General features: G+C 36.6%; 1 protein-coding gene and 1 pseudogene across 3 annotated transcripts in view; one reads left to right on the forward strand and one right to left on the reverse strand.

The window, feature by feature from the left end:
• Positions 1–25854, reverse strand: part of GIPC2 (GIPC PDZ domain containing family member 2) — a 75896-nt gene that overhangs the window by 43213 nt on the left and 6829 nt on the right. The window contains exon 2 of one of the 2 annotated variants that reach the window (XM_081055757.1): positions 4923–5108. The exons of the other annotated variant lie outside the window; for it this stretch is intronic. Within the exon in view, the coding sequence (XP_080911883.1) occupies positions 4923–5108 (186 nt within the window). The remainder of the gene's footprint in view (positions 1–4922; positions 5109–25854) is intronic. 2 annotated transcript variants of the gene reach the window in all.
• LOC308500589 (heterogeneous nuclear ribonucleoprotein A3-like) lies at positions 7025–8057 on the forward strand (annotated as a pseudogene). Its single transcript has one exon. The product of its transcript is annotated as a heterogeneous nuclear ribonucleoprotein A3-like (transcript).

The raw sequence follows: 25854 nt of genomic DNA on the forward strand, positions 1-25854 counted from the left end.
CAGTAACCCAGAAATCAGTGAAATCAATTACTTCCAAGGAGTGGGGGAAATGAGTAATGGGACAGAAGGGATAGGGGAAGGGGTGACATATATCTGAATATATCTTTTAATATAGCTTTGACTTTTTAATCATATTAACATTTTACATATTCAGGAAAAAATTAAGTCAACAAGAATGAAGGGAAAAACTCAATTCAGAGAAGCAATTAGATTCAAAAGTATTTCAAATGAATAACAATCATGGGGGTTGAGGAGAAAATCTATTCCAAGTAACTTTTGAATAGAATACTTTGATTATGTACATAAACTTAAAGACAAAAAAATTACATACAAATCTTAAACTCTTCTTAATAGGTTTATTTTTCATAGTATGAATATAGTGATTCTAAAACTAGTTTGTGTATATTGTAGGACTGAGCAAATGAGTAAATATTTCAATGATTTTGAAAGTAAATATTTTAATGGGGAAGCTAAGAAGAAGCCTCTGGGGCAGGATTAGAATTTGAGGCATAATTATAAATTCATAATTTCTAAAATACATGTTTTCTAACCCTACCACTGAAAGGACCTAGAAAAAATGACAAGAGCTCCTTGAGAAAATGGTTGATTCCAGACCTAGGGAAAAGAAGATATAAGATGATCCTAGATAGAACATTTTGTTTTGCCAGAAAGAAAGGAACTGCTCAATAAAATGACAGGAGTAATGTCAAAATGATACAGGAGCCAGCTGAAAGAGACTCCTGTAGGCCAAATCTCAAAAAATTTGAGCATCAAAACAAATAACGATAATGGACTCAATAAAACAAGAAATTACGTGCCCATGCTGATAATAGATAAGCAAATAAATATGAGGTGTGATCAAACAATACAGTGAATGTTTAAGTTAAAAAAAATTATTACAGTAAAAGACATTGCCATTAATTCTTCTCAAAATATTCTGAAGCAGTTCTGGAAGTCCTCTTTCATGAGCATCTTTAGTTATGCTGTCATGGCTGCCTCTATGTCCTGAGTCATTTTGACTTTAGGGAAGAGCCAGCAGTTGCAAGGTGCCAGACCGGTGAATAAGGTGGATGAGAACACACCACTAATGTTTTTATTTGACAGAAATTGCCATATACCAGAAGGGATGTGTGACACGGAGCATTGTCATGATGGAAGATGATTTATGGCACACTTTTAAAATACACCTTTCAACCGTAGCTCACACCCAACCGACTGCAACAAACAAGTTGAAACGTGTCACACACTGTTCCTAAAGATCGACGCACCACTTCCCATATTGAAGATCCCTGCCTTTCCATTGGATAGCACTCGGCAGCAGCAGCATTCACCATATTTTGTGATCACAACACAAAGGCTCTGTGTCACACATCACTTCTGATCCAGCAATTTCTGTCAAATAAAAACATTACAGTGTGTCCTCATCCACCTTATTCACATGATCTGGCACCATTTGACTTCTGGCTCTTCGCCAAAGTCAAAATGAGCATAAAAGGTAAACGTTTTGAATCAATTCAGGACATTGAAGCAGCCACAACAGCGCAACTAAACACACTCATGAAAGAGGACTTCCAGAACTGCTTCAGAAAGTGACAAGAATGATGGGATAAGTGTGTTTGAAGAGAGGGAATATTTTGAGGGGGGTTAATGGCAATGTGTCTTTTACTGTAATCAATTTTTATTTAAAAATTCACTGCATTTTGTGATCACACCTCATAAGTGGAGTGCTTTCATATAATAGAATGTTTTAAAGAAATTTATAGAAGAAATCATGGAATTAGAAAAATTGCAATTTTGCAACCATTATAGTAAAGACTGATTCACGCAAGACTAATCAATAGATGCGAAATCTGTGGGGTACAAGTAAGAGAACAAGATATTTTCATAATCTCAAAGTATCTCTCCACAAATTACTACAAAGGAAAATATTAACTTTGCATTGAATATGACTAACACACACTACATTAGACAAGTGACAAAAATTAACATCATAAATAATGAGACAAACCAAAATAATGCACCTTTTGATGTAGTGCACTGAGAAGGACACATCACTTATCTCATTTTCCTGCCAAAAATACTTAACCTGTTTTTCAACATGAGGAAAAATCAGAAAAAGTCAAATTGAGGGATAGTCTATAAAAGACTGAGGAACTTTGATAGAATAAAGCCAACTATAAAGACATGACAACTAAATGAAATACATGATCCTATATTCAACCTATACCAGGGAAAAAAAAAGTGCTATAGAGGATATTATTAGGACAACTGATAAAACTTCAACATGGACACAGGAGATTAGTTTAAAAGCATGATATCACTGATAGATTTTCTGAATGTCTTAGTTGTACTGTAGTTAAATATAAGAGCATCTCTTTGTTCTAAGTAATTACAGTCTGAAGTATTAAGAAATAAAAATATACCGAGGTCTGACAATTAAGTTCGCAAACTCATCCTAGAAAAAGTGCTGCATATACCTCCTTACTGAATATCACTAGGGTCACCTTTGAAGTACACCCCTTGGGAAGCTATGCATTGATGCCAGCACTTAGTCCACCCTTCAAAGCAATTTTGGAACTCTTTTTCTGGAATGGCCATCAGAACTGTTGTCGTATTACCCTTGATGTCCTGAAGTCATCAAAATGTCTTCCTTTCAATATTTCCTTTATCTTCGGGTAAAGAAAGAAATCATTGGGGGCCAGATCAGGTGAGTAGGGAGGGTGTTCCAATACAGTTATTTGTTTACTGGCTAAAAACTCCCTCACAGACAGTGCCTTGTGAGCTGGTACATGTCGTGATGTAAGAGCCATGAATTGTTGGCGAAAAGTTCAGTAGTCTTTTTCATGCAGCCTTTTCAGCACTTCCAAATAGTAAACTTGGTTAACTGTTTGTCCAGTTGATACAAATTCGTAATGAATTGTCCCTCTGCTATCAAAAAAGATTAGCAACATCGTTGCAACAAGTTCGCGAACTTAATTGTCAGACTTTTTCATATGCAATCCACTTTTTCAAATGATTCGGGAAAATTTGCATATATGTATATGTGTGTGTGTATATACACAATACGTGTGTGTGTGACAGAGACCAATGAAGCAAAGGTGGCACGTGGTAAAAATTGGAGATCTGAGTAAAGGGTTTTATGGGAGTAGTTTGTGTTATTATTACAATCTTTCAGTAAGTTTGAATTTATCTCCCCCTCAACTGTTTAAAAATCCTATCAACTATGTACACAGTATGAAATTCATTTCTCTTCTAAATTGAACTATATGTTGGCAGTTTGGATTATACACCACTTCTCTTTGCCACCATGTTCTCTGTCTCCACAGGGCTAGTGACTAGTACTCTGAGGTAGGCACATATTTGACAAGGCATTAAAAAAAAAAGAAAAAGAAACACAAGCTCTGAACATCAGAAGCTAAGATCTAAAATATCCATGCATATTTGCAAAACTTCCAAGCCCTTCCCTCTGACATGAGAAAGGCATTGCTGCATGTGCCTCGTGTCCTGAGTTTCCCCCAGATAATCCTACATGACTTTCCCAACTCACAGATTTTCCATTTGGTCACCCACTCAACCTTCAGCACAGTCACATCTCCTGCACAGCTAAAAATAGCCATTCTATCAAGTGGGAAGTTAAATAAGGTACTATTTACAGTTAAGGCGATAACTCCCCTAAGACTATTTTTTAATGATGACAATGCATTAGCAAATCAAAGATTTTGCATGAAAACAAGTTCTGTTGCATAAAGTTTATCACTATTATAGCTCAGTGGGTAGGACTGCCACCTCTGGAGTCAGATCTCTTGGATTCACATCCTGAATTTATCTAGCTGCAAAACTTTGAGGAAGCTACTAAAACCTCCTGATCCTGTTTTCCACACTTATAAAATAGAGGTTAATAATATTGTCTATCCATGGATGAATCTCAGGCATTATGTTAAACAAAAGAAGCCAGAAACAGTAGAGTACATAATATATGATTCCATTTACATGAAGTTCAAAAACAAGCAAAATTATAGTGATTGAGTCAGAATAGTGACTACCTTTAAGGGGAAGATACACAAGGAACCTTCACAAGATACTGTAGATCTCCCTACACAAGATACTGACTGGAAAGATACACAAGGCACCTTCTGGATGGCAGAATGAAACCTTCCTTGATTTGGGTGGTGGTTACAGAGTTATGAGTATATAAACATTCATTAAGCTGTATATTAAAATTGTGTTATCCTTCAACAAAAAAATAAATAAAAAGAAAAAACACAGTACCAGACAAATAGAATTGTTGTGAGAATTAAAATGTGAAAATGCATGCAAAGTGCCTAGAACATGACAGGCATTCAATGTCAGTGTTATTACAACTACTTATTACAATAATAGAACTGTTATTTTTATGAGATGAGTCTAGTTTTCTTTTTAGCACTCTTCAGTTCTTATAGTTTTTCATACCATTTCAAAGTTCCTTCCCTTGCCTTTGCAGCTCTACGTTGCTCTTTTTATATTTAGATAAAGGAATTATATAGTTCATAAAATTTTGAAGAGCATTTTAAAAGATGTAAGTAAGGTGTCCAAAAACATGTGCACTTGGAAAGAACACTAAATCAATGGAAATCAACATGGAAGTCATCAAATGTTAATGAGCGACAGACCTCCAAGAGCTCACAGGGATAATGAGTAGGAACTAGGGTCAGGTTCTCAGAAAGTTCTAAAGTCTAGCGGAAGTAAAAACTGAACAGAATAAACTCAAGGAAAGGGTAAACAAAAAAATGATGTCTTTGGAAGACTTTTTTTAATGAAACATTACCAACCTATCCACCCGTGTTGAGCTGGCTCTCACTCTGAAGATTATTTCCAACTTTCTTTGACCTGGCAAATTTTATTAAGTGTTACCTCAGGTCACACAGTTATTTTTTAAGACTTACCTTTATAAATGCATAGCCAACACCATTATCTGTAATGGTAAGACCAAGTGAATCCTCAGATTTATACACATTCACTTCTTTCGTGATCCCTTTTACATGGGCAAATATGAAATCTTCAAGACCTATTTGTGCTTCTAAGAATTTTCCCATATCAACTTTAGGTGTGTTTAAAGTGCAATATAAGATCTGCAACGACAAAAAAAATTTTAGTTCAGTTTCCATCAGGAAGACATTCTAGTCATTAGTTTACTTAATATTTGAATGAAATAGTCCTTAATTTATGATATAAGAGGTTACATCAATAACATTAGATAATATGTATTGTTTGCTATAGACCAGGCTCTATGCCAAGCAATTTACATCCATTATCTTAATCCTCACAATAACTTTATAAATACATTATTATCCCCATATTACAGATGAGGAAATTCAGGCTTAGTGAGAGTAAATAATTTGCCTATAGTTACTAAGCCAGTACTTGTCAGAATTAAGATTCGAGTTCAGGTCTTACCAACTTCAAAGTGATTTAAACTTTTTACCTCCCATTTAACGCTGAAATCACAGGTTGTGTTCCCAAAAGTAAGGTCATGATATGTATACCAAAATGAAAATACTTATATAGCTAAGATTATTTTTGAAAACTGATTTTTTAAAAGTTTTAATGAGGAAATTTTTATTTATCTTGCATTACAGTGCTTGAGAAAAGTAATTTAATTAGTGAATGAGGTGCTAAAATGAAAATGTCTACAGCATGTCTAAAATGGACCTTAAGATGAACTAATCCAATCCTTTAATTTTAAAAAAGAGGGAAATGAGGTCTGGAGAGCTTAATGTAACTTGGTCAAATTCACATGATGGTAGAGACAGAATAAAAACTTGGAACAGTGGAGAGTTGTGTGGAAATTTTAAAGCGACTTATGTTTACCAAGTCTTTAGTTGACCTCATTCTCCTTCAAAAATATGATTCATTTTACTAAAATCTGCAGTGCTATTTTTAAGTTTGTCAACCATAATTTGGGTAATTTATGGGACCCAAATACAGAATTATACAAGAGGAGAAGGAGGATTGAGAACATGTCATTGGTTTAAAAATAAGGTTCAACAAATATTTATTGAGTACCTTCAATAAATGTATCAAACCAAAGAAGGACTTTTTTTACAGATGTTTTACACCAAAATAGCCAGATAAAAAAATTTTAACTTTTTTATTAAGTAATTTTTGCCACAATATACTTAGTACTTTTATTAAGCATTGTTAGCCCTTCCACCATCCCGGAGCCTTGCTTCAACTCTTTCCCTGTTTTTCTAAGTTTCACACCACTCATAATTCCCACTGGAATCTTGAGCCTTCACACATCCATAAACCTCATGAATCTCAGGAACAATGCAATTACTACATATTAAATGGCTTTTTAAGCCACATCAAAATGTATCTGAATTGGTACAGCTTTCTCTGCTATACAATTAAAAACCAGCATAGTCAGCAAAGCTCTGACCAAATCCCAGAAGTATATGAAAGAAGCTAGTGATGAGGGCAAGGAAGAGACCTGAGGGGCAGGGCACGAAACAATAGGCGCCTACATAGAAAAACTACTGCCCCGTCCCTTTCCTCTTTTCATCCAGGGCTGTGATGAGCTGTGCTAACTGTTGTCCTTTAAATTTAACTTCTTGTGTTCTCAGTGAGGACATAACATTTTCAGCTTTGTAGTTAGTAAGTTTCTGCAAATATTCTCTAGTGTAAAAATTGTATTATTCACAGAAAAAAAGCATTTAAGCCAAGAATGGTTTCTATTTCTCATTTTAATTGTGAAATCAATGGTATAATTAGTCCACTAACAAAAATTATTATGAATGGGTAGAGTGTAATGGGAGTATGCATAGAAAACAGCTTTTCATACTTCCTTTCTCAAGATGATGGGAAGTGAATAAAAAAATAAACATAGTTTTCTCCTTGTTCTTTTTCCAGCAAATCCGTTAACGGTATTCATAGTGGATCCCAAACACCACTCATATAAAAGCAATTTACTAGGTGGACAAGAAATAAAACATAATGATGATAGCCATATTGAACATGAGTTAGAAGAGGCAAATCAGTTCTCAAAATGGAGGGCCATGACCCAAAGGAACCAGAGCAGTTTACAAAACTGTTTATTGGTGGTCTGAGCTTTGAAACTACAGATGATAGTTTAAGAGAACATTTTGAGAAACGGGGCACACTCACAGATTGTGCAGTGATGAGAAACCCCCAAATAAAAAGTTCCAGGTGCTTTGGTTTTGTGACTTACTCTTCTTGTATTGAAGAGGTGGATGCAGCAATGTGCGCTCGACCACACAAGGCTGACGGGTGTGTAGTGGAACCAAAGAGAGCTGTTTCTAGAGAGGAGTCTGTAAAGCCTGGTGCCCATCTGACAGTGAAGAAAATTTTTGTTGGTGGTATCAAATAAAACACAGAAGGATGTAATAAGAGACTACATTGAAAAGTATAGCATGATTGAAACCACAGAAGTTATGGAAGACAGGCAGAGTGGGGGGAAAAGAGGATTTGCTTTTGTAACTTCTGGTGATCGTGATACAGTTGACAAAATCGTTGTTCAGAAATACCACACTATTACTGGGCATGACTGTGAACTGAAATGCAGTCTGAGTGAACTGAGATTGTAAACAAGAAATGCAGTCCGCTAGATCACAAAGAGGTCGTGGAGGTGGATCTGGCAACTTTATGGGTCACAGAGGAAACTTTGGAGGTGGTAGAAACTCTGGTGGAAAAGGCTATGATGGTAGAGGTGGCAGCAGATGTAGTTATGCAGGAGGTGATGGTGGCTATAATGGATTTAGAGGTGATGGTGACAACTATCATGATGGTCCTGGTGATAGCAGTAGAGGAGGTTATGGTGGTGGTGGGGGACCAGCACATGGAAACCAAGGTGGGGGATATGATGGTTATAATGAAGGGGGAAATTTTGGTGGAAACTACGATGATGGTGGGACCTATAATAATTTTGGAAATTACAGTGGACAACAGCAAATCATGGACCTATGAAAAGGGGCAATTTTGGTGGAAGAAGCTCAGGCATTTCTATGGTGGTGGTGATGGATGGTGGTAGAAGTGGTGGCTATGATAGCAGAAGGTTCTAAAAACCTTCTTAAAACGTAGCAGAAAAGGGCTACGGTTCTTAGCAAGAGAGAGAGTGGGGAGTTGTTAGGAAAGCTGCAAGTTACTTTGAGACAGTTGCTCCAAATGCATTAGAAGAACTGTAAAAATCTGCCACAGAAGGAATGATGATCCAGTCAGAAAAGTTACTGTAGCTTAAACGGGAAACCCTTCTTATTCAGGACTGTCATAATCACAGTTTGCAAAAAGTACAGCTATTGGGTAGCCAGTTAAAAGTACAGCTATTGATTAATGCAATGTAGCATCAATTAGATGTACATTCCTGAGATCTTTTATTTGTTGTTGCTTTGTCTTTGTCTTTTTCTTTTCATTACATCAGATATATTGCCCTGTAAATTGTGGAAGTGGTACCAGGAATAAAAAATTAAGAACTTTTTAACTTAAAAAAAAAAAAAAAGAAAGCATGTGATATGACAGATCAGAGAGGGGAAAACCCCCAAAAGGAAATCCCATACAAAGTGAAATTCTAATTGTAAAGCCACTTCCTTTCTGTCAATTTTTCACATGGTTCACTGCAAAGCAATTAGACTTCCCTACAGGTATAACACTTTCCCATTGTGCTTCTTGCCTTGCAAGATAATGTTACATTCCAGGTAGCCAAAAGTTGGCAGGCAAGGCATCATTTTTTTTTTTTCTGGAAGAAAGAGTAGAGCCAGCTGTATCCTTCACGGAATGGAGTTCCACAAGAAATTGTGTTGAAAACCTGCAGGAATGAAACGGTCACTGGGCGGTGTAGAAACAGCCTTCTGCAGCAGCAGGTAACAAAAGCTCCATGTCTTCAGATCAGTTCTGCATAGGAGACTAAAAACCTCACATGATCTCAATGCACAATGATCAGCAAACATGTAAGTATGTGATAAAGGTCTAGAAATGCAAACACATCCTCTGTACTGTATTTTCAACTGAAAAATAAGAAAGTGATACACCACTATTTAAACATTGCAAACTTCATGCTCATTCATCCACTCACCAATTACCTATTGGACACCTGCTTTCTGTCAGGTTCTGTGCTGCACGCTGGATGGACAATAAGGAATACGACCAGTCCGTCTATACAAGGAACTCCTCAGCTGGCAGATGCTCCATTAAGGTACAGTAAGACAACATGAGCCAGTTATAATAAGTTAAAATCAACGACTATCTAAACCAAAGGAACCTCAAATATATATTGTAAATTTTCCTACCTTCATTCATACATTCTGTTCAATCCAAAATCTAAATTGCCTGTCTGCCCACTCTACTCATATGCCCTTGTCTATTGAGACTGCTCAAATGTGACTGCCCTAGTGGAATCAATCATTCTTTCCACTTTTCTCACATCGTTTAAATCTAGTAACCTCATTCAAGTGTCTGAGTCACCTTGCCTTGAAGTCCAACTGGTGTAACACATATTTGTCACTGTCACTCAGAGAGAGGTGAGACCTTAGTCATCTCCTTCCTACAACGTGCCCTGCTCAGTTTATATCCAAATGGCATTTACAGCACACGTTTACTTACTTCATTTAATACAATATACCTGTGTACCGGGTTTTATTATCTTCACTTTATAGATGAAAAATATTATGATTTTACCCAATTAACACAGCTAATAAATGTTTAATATTAAAAGATTTTTAAAAGAACAAGGAAAAAAACAATAAGGCGGTCATATTACCAATGTCCCTTTAAGAAATGTTGCTTCTAGAGTACAAATGTACTAGACAAAGGGCAGTAAAATGTAGTATTTAACATTCTTTTTTGTACTCTCTGGTAAACAAACTAAGCTACATAAAAAAAGTAAACTCAAAGCAAGGTATCATATTAGGAAAACGATTCATCCATTAGACATAACCTTTCTGATGTTTTTCATTGTCAAATGTAATCCTTAACATCTGATGTATCTATATTTGGTGCTTTACCACCATCGTTGCCAATTTTCATAAGATAAAGAGTATTCATGACTATTCCATTTTCTAGAGCAGCACTGCCCAATAAAAATGTAATTGGAGCCACATAATTTTAAATGTTCTAATACTCACATTAACAAAAGTTAATAGGTGAAATTAAGCTAATTTAATTTACTCAATTATATAACCCCATATATCCAAAATAATACCATTTCAACATATAATCACTATAAAAATTATTGAGATAATTTACATTTTTATTAAGATCTAGTGTTTAGTTACATGAGCCAATAATTTTACCAACCCATTCTGGGTTGGACTGTCTGTTGCTTTCAACTAAGATTCCTAACTGATAGAATCATTATCCTTTGTATCTTCATAATTCTTCACATAGTTTAAAAGTTCTTTGTATCTATTACCTCATTTTAAACTTAAAAACAAAACAAACTCTGAGGTGCATGGTGAATTGTGTTTCCTTTAATGCACTGAGATATTATGCATCCTTATCTTAATTTCATATCCTACCCCCTCTATCAAAAATTTCAGGCACACTTATTAAAAAGAATAACAGTTAAAGGAGATTGTTTCAGAATTGAGATAAGGACAGACAGATTAAAAAATAATGTATATTTTGCACAAACATGATATTGGTATGTACTTATAGCTGTTTCAGAGACATATATTTATGGTGATTTTTGCCACTAACAAACCTTAATTTAGTTTGATAGTGTGTGGAATTTTATTTTGAAGGATGGCCATGGGGAAATTGTGGTAAAGGTTGTCCTCTTTATGAAACAACTCTAAAGTTGGCATCAGTTTTACTAATCTGCTGTAAAATACATAAATCTGTGAATGGTCAACTTTTTATTATGGTCCCATAATTAAATGTAAAATTGGAATACATTTATTTGCTGTTGTAAAATGTTTTCCAAGCCCTGATGTTATCTTTCACAGTAGTTTTGTTTTGTGTTTTTTTTATCATCAATAATGCAAAATAATCAAATTCCTATGGATATATGCATTTTTATTTCCTACCTGTTTAGGGAATACTGCAAACATTTAATTTTCATTTAACAATTTTCAGTTATCTGTTTTAATAGTTTAACTGACCACATAGATTTTTTTCTATACTATGTATGTATCTCTTTTAAATAGTAAACGACCCTTTACTGCTATATTTTAAAAATAGTTATATTAGTAAGAACTGTGTAAATACTTAAAACCTGAAAAAAATAATTTCAGGCACAAAAAGTGCCTCTCTCTCCCTTATCTCCAATATCAGCAAAATAAACAGCTCTCTAGAGAGGAGCTATGTCATTTTTGTAATGGTTGTTAAAAATAAAGGAAAGATAATAAAAGGAAAGAGAAGAAAACAATGGCTTGAGAGGTAAGAGACCTGCATCTAGGCCCAACTCTGTACTCTCAAGTGAGCTTCGTCCAGTCATTTGACTTCTTTGGTCCTCATGTACATTATGAAATCAGTAAAATTTGGTCTACATCACACAGTGGTTACAAAAACTCGGAAAGAGACTATATGTAAGAGTGCTTTTTAAACCAAAAAGCTCTATATAAAGGCTATTGTTATTATTCCTAGAAAACAAATTCTTCTTCAACACCTATGCTTGACAGCTTCTTAAATTGCATTACTTGTCCTAAAGATATCAGATTTTACTCCTTTTAATGTCATAACCAGGATGGATTTCATTTTCCCCATAAATTACATTATCCTTCAACTTTTTTTGTTATTGTAGGATAACTCATGGTCACTATTCTTACCATGCTTTTATATTTCAGTTTTCTAGTTCTCACATGGTTATGATTATTCACCCTTGAAACTCAATATGGTGAGGATAATAAAAGTCTGAACTACAGTATAGAGCCCATTAATATAATTTAATATTGCTTTTTCTCTGATGGCACTATTATATATTCCACAAATGTGTTTTGTGAATAGAGTTAAATACATCATTTCTCATTAGTGCTTCAAAAGATGTTCTGGCCCACAAACAGGTTACAAATCTCTCAGAAAACATATCAAAATGCATTTTTATAACTCCAGGAAGCCCATTTTCAACTTTCCTTTGTTAAATGCTTTCCTTAAACAGGAACTGAGTTGGCCCAACATTGTACACGTTCCAAAGATCTCTAAAAGAAATTGCAGGCTTGTGTAGCTGGTATTCCTTGTGTTACAGTATTTGTGGTATAATTTTAAATATAAGCAACTGGAACAGATACCTCTTGTGGTGATCTAAAATAGCAGTGTTACTAAATATTTTAATACAACTACTTTCCTACATCTCAATCTATCCCAACAATCTTGCTAACATTTTACATGTTTTCTAAAATAAGCATTATAGAAATATCAGTCAATGTCATTATAGAAAATACAGAATGGAAAGTGCATAATAATAAACCTAGTAATTAACTAAGCCATACTTGCATCACGAGTTAATACCACATTTTTCAATAGAAGAAAACCACTTGGATTATTTTTCCTTTGTTAATGACTAAGGTTTTATCTGGTCTCTTCTTATTATCTAAGAACTGAGACTTATTATCTAAGACTTATTATCTCAGACTTATTATCTAAGTCTCAAAGACTTTTTTCTCAAAAAGAAAAAAAAAAAGATTATCTTACCTCCAGCTAATTAACTGCCCTTAAAATAGAAGGAATTAAAAAACAACCTGAAACTAAGAACAAAATAATTGTTGGGGGAGAAAAATTACCCTTTTACCCTGAATGCTAGCCAAGCCACAGTGACAGAATTATGTTACTCAAAACTCTTTCCAAAAGTTCTGGGTGTCTTATCCAACATGATTCCTCAAAAATACTTGGTAAATGTGTTGTATCAAAGAATTTCTAGAACTCAAACAATTCTTCAATTATATTCATAGACTGGGAAACCTGCTCATCTCTCTTTGGATACTGGCTCCCACTTCCAGGAAAGCATTGTGAAACTGAAGGAACTGGGGAGATGAAGTTCCAGAAGAATGGGAAAAAATCAAAATTAAGGTCCAAGAAACATTAGTTGATTAGTTATGGGTAGCAGGTACTTTCATATATTATCTCATTTAATCCTCACAACAATTCTGTGAGGTGGTATTATACCCATTTTTCACAGATTAGAAAACAAAGTCATTAGAAAGATAAAATGGCTTGTGGTTAAGCAGTATTTGGTGCTAATGTAATTCCAGCAATGGTTATCAAACTCAAAACTCTTTTCCTTGCAATATTGTCTGATACCTAATATAGAGACACCTAAATTACCAATCACCTCCTAAAGCACTAGCTCAACTAATCCTTCTGAGTCAGGTCATAAGGGCAGGCATCACTACTTCCTGTGCAGAGGAGAAAACCAGCTCAGACCTGTTAGGTAATTTATCTAAGGTCACATGGCTAATGAATGATAGTCAAAACTGGAATTCAGACTTTTGGGCTTTTTTTTAACCCATCATCCTGTAGTTGTGATGTAAATATAAACTCAGCCTTTAATTTAAAATCCCTAGAAAGCAGAGACTACAGTTTTTTTCTCTATATGGAGCCAAATACACTGTATTTATTTAATAAACCATCCACTTCCTAAAAGGGGTGAAGACAGCTTACAAAAAGTAGTTATTTGTAACTGAACTTTAAAAGTCAAATGTATGAGATGGTTAATAAATATCAAAATGTTAAATTAATAACACTGATTTACTGTAAATAAATAATTTTTAAATTATTTCTTCTGGTTAAATCATTTTAAAACTGACAAGTTACATTCATTTCTTTGTATTATAAGCACAGACATTTAAAATATCATGCCTATTATTTCCCAGTATAATACACATAATAAATTTCTAAGATTTGTTTTTTAAAAGCACATTATTTTATTATTATTTTAATATATAACCTGTCAATGGCTATAATCATCTAGAAACAAGTTTCACAGTTTAGAAAAGATATAAAATTGGCAACAAGACAGATATTTAGAAACCTGATACTGTATGCTCTATTTAGACCTTCATGGGGATATTGTACAAAGCCCTGCCTCGAACTGTGTAGAACTTTCTATAAATGATTCACTTCTAAATTAGCTGTCCTGGGTCAGCAATGGAAAGTCTTAAATAAAAGGTGAATCATCCTTTGTACTCTTCCTTCTCCAGTACTACATTTTTCCCAGTGTTTTTAATGAGCAAAATACTGTGACAAAAATAATTGTATTGAAAAAGAGGAAAGAAAATCAAAATCACATTTTTCATCTACCAAATGACTTCCCAGAGTAACCAACAGAACATTTTTTATTAATGAAATCTAATCAAAGCAACTGTGTATCAAAGAAAGTCAAAATCTCAAAACAATTCTTGAAACTTAAGAAATAGCTAAATGAATAGGAAGAGGTTTTAGTCTTGCCTTTGTGGACATTACAAAGACACTAAATCAATGCATAAGACAAATCAAATATGTATAACTATATATATATATATATATATATATATATATATATATATATATATATCAGCCTATTCCATAATATTCTCCCAGTTAGAGGAGATATCTGAGCTTTTCACCCTAATCTAATAATGCTGCAAGGTTACATGCCAATTTTTAAGACATCATAAATCACAGCTATTCCCCTTGTCAGGTGCGGTCTCAAATTTTTGGCTTTCTAAAACACTTATCTTCTCAAAAGCCTCCTCTTGTTTGACACCTAAGATGAAAGAGAACTTAAAGGGGCAAGGAGAGACTATATAACAAAGAGACATTTTACATCTCAACGTAAACAATGAGAACAATGTTATGAAACAAATATGTTATAAATTATAATTCAGAGAATTGTGATTTTAAACTTTCTAGTGTACCAAATAAATATACAAATATAGCTTGTTTTAAAATGGCCATTAGATCCCAAAGAGTCCATAAACAAAATTTTAAAATCTGTTTGACGAAATGCTCATGTAGCACCGTTTTCATATTAGCCCAAGGAGGCAGACTTATAACCCTCACAATTAAATGTCTACAAAGCATGCAGTGTTTTAAAACCACCCAAATAAATCATGGTGGGCCCCTCAAGTGTCAAAATGGAGTGACTGGGGAGGGTGGTCTATTCTTTAGCATTCCCTAGAACAGAATTTCTGACAGAAAGAGATGAGCACCTTATAGAAAAAAAATAAAATAAAATGGGCCATGTGAGAAACTATAAACATTTTGAGAAAGACTGAAACCGATTTTCATTCTAAAGTAGGGCAGCTGAAAGATGTTAGAAAAATGTACTACAGAGTGACAAGGTGAGAAATGACAAAGGAAAATGTACTACAGGGTTCCCTAGATGACAGGTGTCAAACTCACTGGCCACCATAGACACTTAGTCATTAGAAAATTTGAAAAGTATAAAAAATTTCACCAATGGGTAGGGCCGGTGTGACACAAGTGAGTTTAGTCCAGAATCTGGAGAGTGTGTGAAGATTTTTTTAGGCTGAGGGTTGCTCCATTTTGAACTATCTCCCACCCCAGGGAGAGAGAGCCCCAAGAACACAGACCTGGAAAAGGTAGAGAGAAGCTGCCAAGAATAGAATTCTGGCACAGAATCAGAGACACTTAGGCACAGCCCAGGTCAAAGACTCTCCCCTTTGCTCAGAGTTGTAGCTCCACTCTAAGCAGCTTCTTCCCACCCTCTGCCTGCCAACATTACTGCCATTCCTGCCTGTAAGGCTCCCGGGACTGGGCAGACAGAGCATGAGAGCAGAGGGGAGGATGACCTAGCAGTGTCAGGAGGCTTCCCAAAGAAGACGGCAGGCTCCCGCAGGGCTCCATCCTCAACTCCCAGGAATGTGTCACCAAGCCAGAGCCAGGACAAGGAGTACCAGAGTCTCCTGGCTCCAGGCTTAATGCTGACACTGTGCCCTCACTACCTGCTTCTATTTTTACAACCACACTCTCCTCTCCCCACCCCCTCCCTACATGCCTATAATTCAAAACCTTCCTTACCGCCCAGGAAACTGGGCTTGTATATTGTTGGTGTTTAATTAACAAATGTATGATAAACCTTCTCACATGCTTTTCTTCTTTCTCCCTTTCTTGTAGACAATTTGGTTATAACTAGTATGACACCAAGTCCCAGTTTACTCCTTTCACTCTCTGAAGTGTCTCGGTTTGGAATATAACTGTATGGCCACCTATTTATAATGCATCTCATTTATGATCAAATAAGCACGTTTCCATTTCAGGATGATAAGACAGCAACGGGCAAACATAAGATTTGGATGTTGAGGAAAGGCAGTGGTAGGGCTCTTCCTCTGTCCCTTAGCATCTAAATGATCTTCCCCAGAAGCTCCTTGGAAACAACTATCCGTGTCCATGACTTGAGCACAATTAAGATTCTAGGAGACTTAGTGAGTGTGGGGAGAGTTAAAAATGCGCTCTGAATGTTCAGTGGGGGAAGGGAGTAGAATAACAGAATTACGCTGAAACAAATTATGTCTCAGGTATTCTCTATGCCTAGAGATATGACACAAAGAAATATGGGTATTACTAAAGAGTTATTTTTGACTCATGAGAAAAAAGCATTGACAAATGCAGTGCAGAACAACTCTGAATAAATTGGTATATTTAATATTTTTCAAACTTAACTGAGACCTTCAACTTTGCTAACTGAAATAGTTTATTAGGTTTACACTAAACTTTATTGAAGAAAGCCCTCATCAGAAGAGTCCAAATTAGTTACTATAACATAGAATTTCACACTGAGATAGCTTAGTTTGAGGATCATGTAGTGATATACTTTTAAATTTGTTTTCCTTACTTTTGTGGGTTAACCAAAGAGTACGAGAATGAAAACTGTAGAGATCTAGAATAGAAAAATTACAAGCAAAATTGCAAACAAACAAAAAAAAAGTATCAAAAAAATCCCCAAAAAGCATCTTTTTGAGGAAGAGGAAAAGAAAAGTAACATTTATTGAATCATTGTTCGAAATAGCTCACATGCTATTTCATCCAATTTTCACAGCAATCCTATCAGCTAGATGTTATGTGTATATTTTCCCAGTAAGAAAATTGAGACTATAAGGAGGCATCTCCAGGCATCAAACCCAGGGAGAGCATGCCACCCTGCCCTGAAACACATCTCCCAATTGGACTGACCGCAAACCTTTTCAATATGCCACCCTCTGTTATCTATCATAGCACCCTGTAAACATGTGAAATTGCCACATATCCAGCTTTGTGATGTTACAAAAGCTTGGAACACCACAAATTTAACAAACCAACCACTCTATAATTACAATGCCATAAGACCGATCCTAAACCAAAATGTATAAAACCAACAGATGGTCTTTCTACTAGTTTTCCCTTCTTGTTGCTTCCCCACTTTTCCCCCCTTAGTCCTAACTTCACAGTGTAGAACAAGTGCTTAACCTCAAGCAACCTGACATAAAGCACTGCTGCCGGGGCATAGGGTGATATTGCCCTCTCACGAAAGAGTTGGAAATTTTGTGGGGGCTTTTTTTGCTGTTATAATGATTGTGTGACCTCACTGGCAGTTGAAAGACACAGGGGATGAGGTAAGGACACTGTGTGAACACTAATGCTCAAAGGCCCCATTCAGTGAAGAACTATTTGGCATTCCAAGTGACTTTCAAATGTCCTGCTAGAGAGTATGTTGGGAATAGAAAATTTATGTGTAAAATTATTTAAGCCTAACGCCTAACTCTGTGTTATAGATAAAGTAAGTTCTGTTAAGAATGTTCCTAGACTGCAATTACCATTAAATCAAGATGACTTACTTGTTTGTGCAGAAACTTACTAAGAATTCTTCATCATTTCAGAAAATCAAGTCACTGACAGCAATGCTGATGAGGTTGTTTGAATTTTAAACATAAAACATTTATGTCAGTCCACTCCTATTGTTGTTATGTAATTCTATGAATAGCTACAAATATTATTTATTCCTTATTTCAAAATGTAACATATAAAGAAAAAGAGTCAACAACATTCAATTGAATATTGTCTTATTCTTACTCTTTTTAAATCCAAACTTATTTACTAGAAGTTAGGTATAAGCACCTGACTGCTTCATTATTTCTTCTAAGATAGTTTTCCCAAGTATTTGCATATTGAAATCCATATTTGCTTCTAATGTTAGAGATAAGGAATATATTAATTTTTAAAAATTATGTGTATAGGTAGGTAATATTGTTTAAACTTTTATTTCAGGATAGTAAATGTGTTGCCACAAAATATTTGTTATTATACAGATGAAGTATTATAGAATTGTACACCTGAAACCTATGTAATTTTACTAACCATTGTCACCCCAATAAATTTAATTTAAAAAATAAAAAGTTGGGAGGCAGGTTGGCTCAGTTGGTTAGAGTGCCGTGCTCATAACACCCAGGTCGCCAGTTCTATTCCCACATGGGCCAGTGAGCTGCACCCTCCACAACCACATTGGGAAAAAAAACAAAACAAAAACGACTTGACTTGGAGCTGATGGGTCCTGGAAAAACACACTGTTCCCCAATAGTCCCCAATAAAAAAAAAATTTAAATAATAAGTAAATAATTATTAGAGGGGAACTTTGGATCCAATAAGGTTAAAAACCACACCTAAGATCAAAGGCATCTCTTGAATTGTGTGACTTGAGTAATTTACTTTTGCTCTGAGATCCAGTTGCCTCATCTGTAGATGTTAATAATTTCTGGGGGTTCTGGTAAGTATTACTATTTCAGATAAGAACACAGGTTAAGTGGTGATGGTAGGTATTCAACAATAATTCCCTTGTCCTTAATGTTCAAGATATGCTGCCCTTCCCCCAATCACCTTTACATACAGGTGGGAGAATTAAGATAGGAAGAGCAAAATATAAAGAATATAGAAGAAGAAAGGAAATAACAGGAATCATGCCCATACCTAACACCTAACCACACCCAGAACACACTACGAGTACCCAATGTGAGAAACTTCAGAAGGTTAAATTAAGGTTTTGGTCCTGGATCATGAAGGGTATAGTAGTAATACCAATCACACAACTACTGCTGCATTAATGCAATAATATACAGATATATAAACTGTTTCAAGAATGGATATGGAATTATAATTTCCTTAGCCTTGTTACAGTGTATCCCTTTAAAGCCACTTAAAGTTAACACTGTAACTTAAGAAGCTGTGACTTTTACAGGCTGAGATGCAGATCTTAGATTTTAGCCATTTAAAAAAAACACATAAAAAAAAAAAAAAACCTGGAACTGTTTCGCTACATGTGATTTGATTATCTCCAGGGAGATTTTTATACAATAGCAAACATACTTTCTAAATGCTCCAGCTCTTCAGCCTCTTAGTCATTATTTACCAAGGGTCAGATATGTTTCCCAAAAGCAAATATTCTATTATTGGCAGGGTCAAAAGTCCCTTCCTGCCTTTCACTGATCCATAGAAGCCACAAGGCCACTCTGATATTAGTTGTGCCCAAGCTTTAACTTCTTCCTCCACATTTTAATCCCCCAAACCTCAGCACATCCCAAATAGCAGGGCTAGAGTTTCTAAGATGAATGAGGAAGGCCAGGTTTTTCAGATACCAGTCCTGAGAAGCAGTGGCAGACATCAACCCTTAGTTGGCTTCCTCTTTCCTTTGTCTACTGTGGTCACCCAGCAGCTTAGCCGTCTGTCCCCCACAACCTTTCCCTAAGGAAAGAAGAAGTTGTGGGGCTGTGCCTCTCTGGGATGGAGTTTATAATATCCTGAGTCTCTCTATCTCGTCTTCAAGAGAAGGGTCTGCGGTCAAAGACGAGTAAGATTCCTCACAGGAGGGACAACTCAAGCCAGACAGCACCCCGTTGGAACCCCAATGAGCTGTTACAAGAAATAATATGAGGAAGCCTTGCCCCTCCCTCTTGTGGGAAGCTGCCGCTTGCCTCTGCTACTCCCTCTCACCTTATTGTGAGAGAGGCCTGTTAGAACGATAAGATCACACTCTTTCTGCTCAGCTCATGGAACAGTTTCACCATGAGAGACTCTCTCCCCCAGGGTGGTGCATACCGCACCTCAGTCATCTTGGGACTACACGCTTCGGCTGCTTTGGGACAAACAATTGGGTATTGAAATCATTCTTCTGAAGTGGTGTCAGAGTTTCACAGACCCTGCCTCTAATCATGTGATGCTCATTGTTTGTAATCAATAAATACTGTCAGTGATCCAATTCGGGGCTCCAGTCTCTTGAGGCTGCGAGTCCCTTGGTCCTCCGTAATACATGAGTCTCTGTCTCTTCATTATAGTTTAACCCTCGCCACCTCCCTCGCCTCCCCACGGCTTGTGTTGTGCAGGTCGCAACAGTTTACCTCAGCAAGCATCTAACCCAAAGGTATTGGTTGACCCGTTACTTCTATCTGCATAAGTAGTTTCAAGGGACACCTTTGGTTATCTCAGGTAATACGGGTTGGTCAAAAGGAGACACGGGAACAAAGAAGCACAGAAAACCTTTTCAGAAGTCATGCAGATTTCTTAGAAATTATTCAAAATTGGCTCATTGCCGTTAATGACACAGTATCAGCTATCCTGGATGAAAAATACTCTGGTGACTCTCTGGGACCCTGCAAGGACCCCAGTGACTGTGCCATTGCCAGGCCTTTCATCTCTTTCATTTCCTTTGCTTCTTCCATGACCATCTGTACAGAACAGATATATAGCATGCTCCTAATTGGGATAAAAGAAAACTGACAGGGGGGCGGGGGTTATACTCACAGAGCTACGCACAGACTTTCACACATACATGTACACATGTAAATTCATATATTTTTCTGGAAGGACAGTCAAGAAAATGGCCACAGCAAAACTGTCTGAGGAAAAAGACTAAGGAATCATAGTAATGGGTAATCCACTTGCTTTCAATTTTTACTATGGACATATATTATTTTTTTAATTAAAATAAAAACTGGTTTTAACATAATTTACCATGTAGCTCCACTGCGGACTTCTGCTTCACAGAGTAATTTCTGCTAATAGATTTAGTAAATAAATATAACACAGAAGCACAGAGACCACTTTTCCTTTGGTGGCTTTGGTCAAACATCATCGGTACCCTCATTAATTGAGAACAGGTGGCTGGGAAAAGCAGGACCTGAGGTAGGTTGCAATTAATAACACTGAGAGGAAGTCAAAAGATTAGACAGGTAAGATTAGGAAGGGATCTTACATATTGATAATAGCTATCCTTCCGGTATCCCAAAAGTTTTGAGGCAACAACAGAAGAACTTGTGTGATATCACCATCCCAAATTTCCAAGCAATACATTCAATGTTAGAAAAGCAGAGAATATGCCTTAGCTTCTAAAAAATAATTTGATTTCACGTTTATATTACGGTGCCTTATTGAATCAGATACATGGAATTCTATTTTCCAAAATTCTTTTATTGAGATTAAAACACTTCATTTTTTTAAATCTAGCTCTAATTAGCAGGGAATACTATACTATTAGCACTTCGGTTTTAAGTTCTCTGTCCAGCACTTCTCTAACAAGAAGGAAATGATCTCTAAATGACCATTAAATACATGAGGGTCTCTATAATTTCAAGGATATCCATATTTCATCCACTTGCAAAACAGAGAGAACTTTTGCTATGTTTCCTTTAGCTAAAAGTGATTTGAAGTCTTTTTATTTATTTTCGTTTGTTACCACACTTTCCTGTATAGTTATAGTTTTACATTTGTGGGATCAAAATTACATGCTTGGTATATACACTGAGGGACTCATGCATCCATATGTTCATTACAGCACTGTTTACAACAGCCAAGCTACGGAGGCAGCCTGGGTGTCCCTGAATGGATGAATGGATACATAAGAGGTGGTACATACATACAATGGAATATTACTCAGCCATAAGAAAAGAATGAAATTTCACCATCTGCAACAACATGAATGGACCTAGAGGGCATTATGCCCAGTGGAGAAAGTCAGACAGAGAAAGACAAAGGCCATATGATTTCACTTATATGTGAAATCTAAAGAACAAAATAAATAAACAAAATGGAAACAAAATCATAGGTATAGAAAACATTTTAAGGGTTGCCAGGTGGGTGGGGGGTTCGGGAGGTGGGTGAAAAAGGGGAAGGGATTTAAAATATACATATGTCTGCCTTTTTTGTTAAGTATGTACCTTGGAATATTGTCCCAAGGAGTATTATGTAGAAAAAGGGGGGGCATAGTCAAATAGTGTGGAAAATGAGAAACACCACATTTTTCAAAAATTTTAGTGGACTTCTTAGAACCTTTAAATGTGTATTACAAATTTACAACATACATTTCCCAAAGTTATTCGACAACTGAAGGCGTTTTTCTATAGTATTTGAAGAGACAGTATTCCTTGGAACATATTTTAAAAACCCTTCTAGCTTAAATAAAAACCAGTCTTGACTTTGAACTGAACTGAACCAGAGGAAGGGGCTCTGTCTTGTTTTACCTTTATGTTCCCAACATCAAGCACAACATTAAACTCATAATAAGCGCCCAGATGGGTAGATTCCTTCAGCAAAAAGTTAGTCATAAGTAATCAGTCATGAGTTAGTTATTTGGCAGTTACACAGGTTAAAAAGTTGGAATACAATAAAGGCAATTTCAATTCTAGAATTATAATAATTAACATTTGATCAACACCTGCAATGTGCCAGGCATGTGCTTACATACATGATTTCATTTACCCCTCTCTACAATCTTTATAGTAGATACGTACTATTATTAATGCCATTATACAGATGAGGAACAGAAACAGAGTAGCCATGGGAGTTAATCACACTATTCTCTTTGCATTTCAATTGTTTTTAAAGTTTCCATAATACAAGGTTTAAATGAAATTTTTTTTACTGCATACTAACTGCTAGTCCCTTCCCGCAGCGGCTCTCAGTTTTACGGAGCAGACAAACAGTAAATCAACAATTAATTACCAGTCAGTCTGACAAGAGTTATACAAGCTCAGAGGCTCGGAACCCAATCTTGAGGTGGGGGAAGGCTTGGGATAGTGACTATAGCTGAAGAAAGAGTTCTTAAATTAACTGAACAAGAAGGCCATTAAACTGAGGTGGTTCTAATATCTCAGTAGCCTACAGAAGCAAACCAAAAGGTTTGCCTTAAGGGTAAGAAATCAAAATCGAAGGACAACCCATCACAAACAGTCAGTGAGGATTTCCCAAACAACGCAACGGCTTAAACTATAGCCAGTCAAATAATTTCCTTGCTTTGCTTCCATGTCTTCTCTATAAAAACTTTTCCCCTAGCTGCTGTCTGTGGCACATTCCAAACTAATTCTGGTTTGATGCTGTCCAAGTAGAATTGAGTTTTGCTCAAATAAACTCTTCAATATGCCTCAGTTTATCTTTTAACAGAGTTAGCAGGGATATGGAGGGGAACAATTTTCCCTACATGAACTGAAAATAGTTTCATGTTCTGGATAGGACATGGAAGATATCTGCCACACCCCTAATTCAAGAAATCTGAGAACACCGGTCATGCCCACGGTACTCTCCAACAGGACTCCTTACCTACTGTTCATCTCTCTTTCCACTACATAGTCCTGCCGACTAGACCAGAGACAAGCCCCAGACCCACAGGCCCAAAGGTCCCTGTCCCCCTTGCCAGGTACCCTGACTCACCAACACAGAGGCTCTCTTAGGGAGTTTGAATTTGACACAGAGTGGGGTGCAAAAAAAAAAAAAAGTAGAGAGGCAAAGAAACAAAAGACACAGAGAGAGGGGACAAGAAGGCCCTTAAAGGAACAAAGTCAAAAGGATGAGAAGAGAGAATCAGTCAAGAACAGAGTAAGAAGTAGGGAGAACAGCTGAAATGAAGGTGAAAGACAACTAGACATGCTTTTAGTTCTCCAGAGTCTACTGTTTTCACCTGGACAGCATCAATAATGTTCCAGTTGTCCATGGAACCTAACTGCACAGCTGCAAAGCCTATCCTAAGCCTCCTTACCTCCCTACACAACCTAGAAATATAAACAGTCAAATACATATATACAAATTGCCCAAGCTAACCTAGTGTCTCCATCTCTTGCAACCTGCAAGAGCCTTCCATAGAATGGAGTGGTGGGAGAAATGAGGAAAAGTGAAGGGGTCAGGCATCAGTCTTTGAGGTAGCAGGAGGTTGGGGAGTGGGTCGGCCCTTGCCCAGGAATTTGGACTTTATTCTAGAATTGTTCACATGCCAGTAAACTTTAGGGGATTTCCAGCACAAAAAGCAACAGTCTTATCCGTTTCTTATCTTCCTGATAGCAACGAGGTCTATAAGGCAGCTGTTAGATTATTCTCCCACTTCTCAAAATGAGTCATGTTTGGTTTTCTTTGTTGTTTTTTTTTTTGCTTGAGTTTTTCATATAAAAATGAGGTTGATGCTCATGAGGGATAGTAAACATACATAATGATTATAATATATTTAGAACTTCTCAGATGATACCTTGCATTTCCAAAAAATACCACTATACTCAACTTAAACCAAACATTTATAAAGGAAACATAGTAAATGAATGGTTGATTATGGTTCTACTTTATACAACACAAGTCAGGAATCATTCCTCTGCTGAAAAATATTCTCATTGTCTATACAAAATCTGTACAACTTCAAGGACATTTGTAGTGTCACTATCTACATCTTCAGCGTCATCGCCTACTGTATCCACCATTTTTTATTTATCAGACTTTTATGGAGTAGCTAAACCATCGAGTGACTCTAGGAATGAAATTATGTTTTAAAAGTCCCAGACCTCAGGAAGTAGAGGAGTAACTAAATTCAATTCAGAGCACTAGTGTGACGTGAAAATCATACAATCATGGGTATTACATCTAATCTAGATTGGCAGATTCACAAGGAAGGCTTCTTGGAGGAAGTGACAGTTGAGACTGGAGAGGTGAGTAAGAGCTGTGAGAACAGCATGAGAAAATACATTGAGGAATGAAACAGTTAAATATTCTGGAATGTAAAGAGGGGATTGTTAGACGAGGTTGGTGCAGTCCGCACAGGACAGAACTCAAGAGGCAGGCAGGAACAGGAGACATTGCTTGACTGTTGGGGGTTATCTTTAAATGCTATGGTCTGAATGTTTGGGTGCCAACCCCCCCCAAAAAATTCAAATGTTGAAATGCTAACCCCCAAAGGGGATGGTATGAGCAGGTAGGGCCTTTGGGAGGTGCTTAAGTCAGGAGGGTAGAGCTCTCAGGAATGGGATTAGTGCCTCATCAGAGAGGTTCCAGAGAAACCACCAGCCCCCTCCAAAATGAGTAAGAAGGCATCAATCATGAACCAGAAAGTGGACCCTCACCAGGAGGTGCTCATGCTGGTACCATGATCTTGGACTTCCCAACCTCCAAAACTGTAAGCCATACATTTTTGTTGGTTGCTTGTAAGCTACCCACTCAGTGGTAATTGTTATAGCAGCCTAAAAGGAATGAGATAGTAAATAATGGGGAGCAATGTAGGTTTTTGAAATAGCTATGATCAGAGCATCAAAATATTAAAACAGAGGATAGGTGGGATCAGGGAAATCATATTCAGAGTGCCTCTTTAGAAACTGCATTGTAATCATCTAACAGTGGCAACTGTCAATGTCCTCCAGCAGAGACCACCAGGGATTTTCACTCCTTGCAACAAGGGGGACAGCACACCATGGGGAACAGTGAAGGTCTCATTACGAGGGTGTTGGAAAGGACGTGGGCTCGTGTTAGATGATTTCAGGGCAGGTCTAAGGAAACATTGGTCTGGATAGGGTGCTGTCAGGAAATGGGGGCAGTTCTATGATTATCTTAGTGAATCTAGCTATAAGGTGGGCAAACTGATCAAAGCTAAAGTTGTGATTGGCAAAGGAGCAGCAAGGCAGGGGACGCCTGGTCATTTTTGTGGTTTGGAAAACACTCATG

The sequence above is a fragment of the Rhinolophus hipposideros genome, assembly GCF_964194185.1.
Source record: "Rhinolophus hipposideros genome assembly, chromosome: 8".
NCBI lineage: Eukaryota > Metazoa > Chordata > Mammalia > Chiroptera > Rhinolophidae > Rhinolophus > Rhinolophus hipposideros.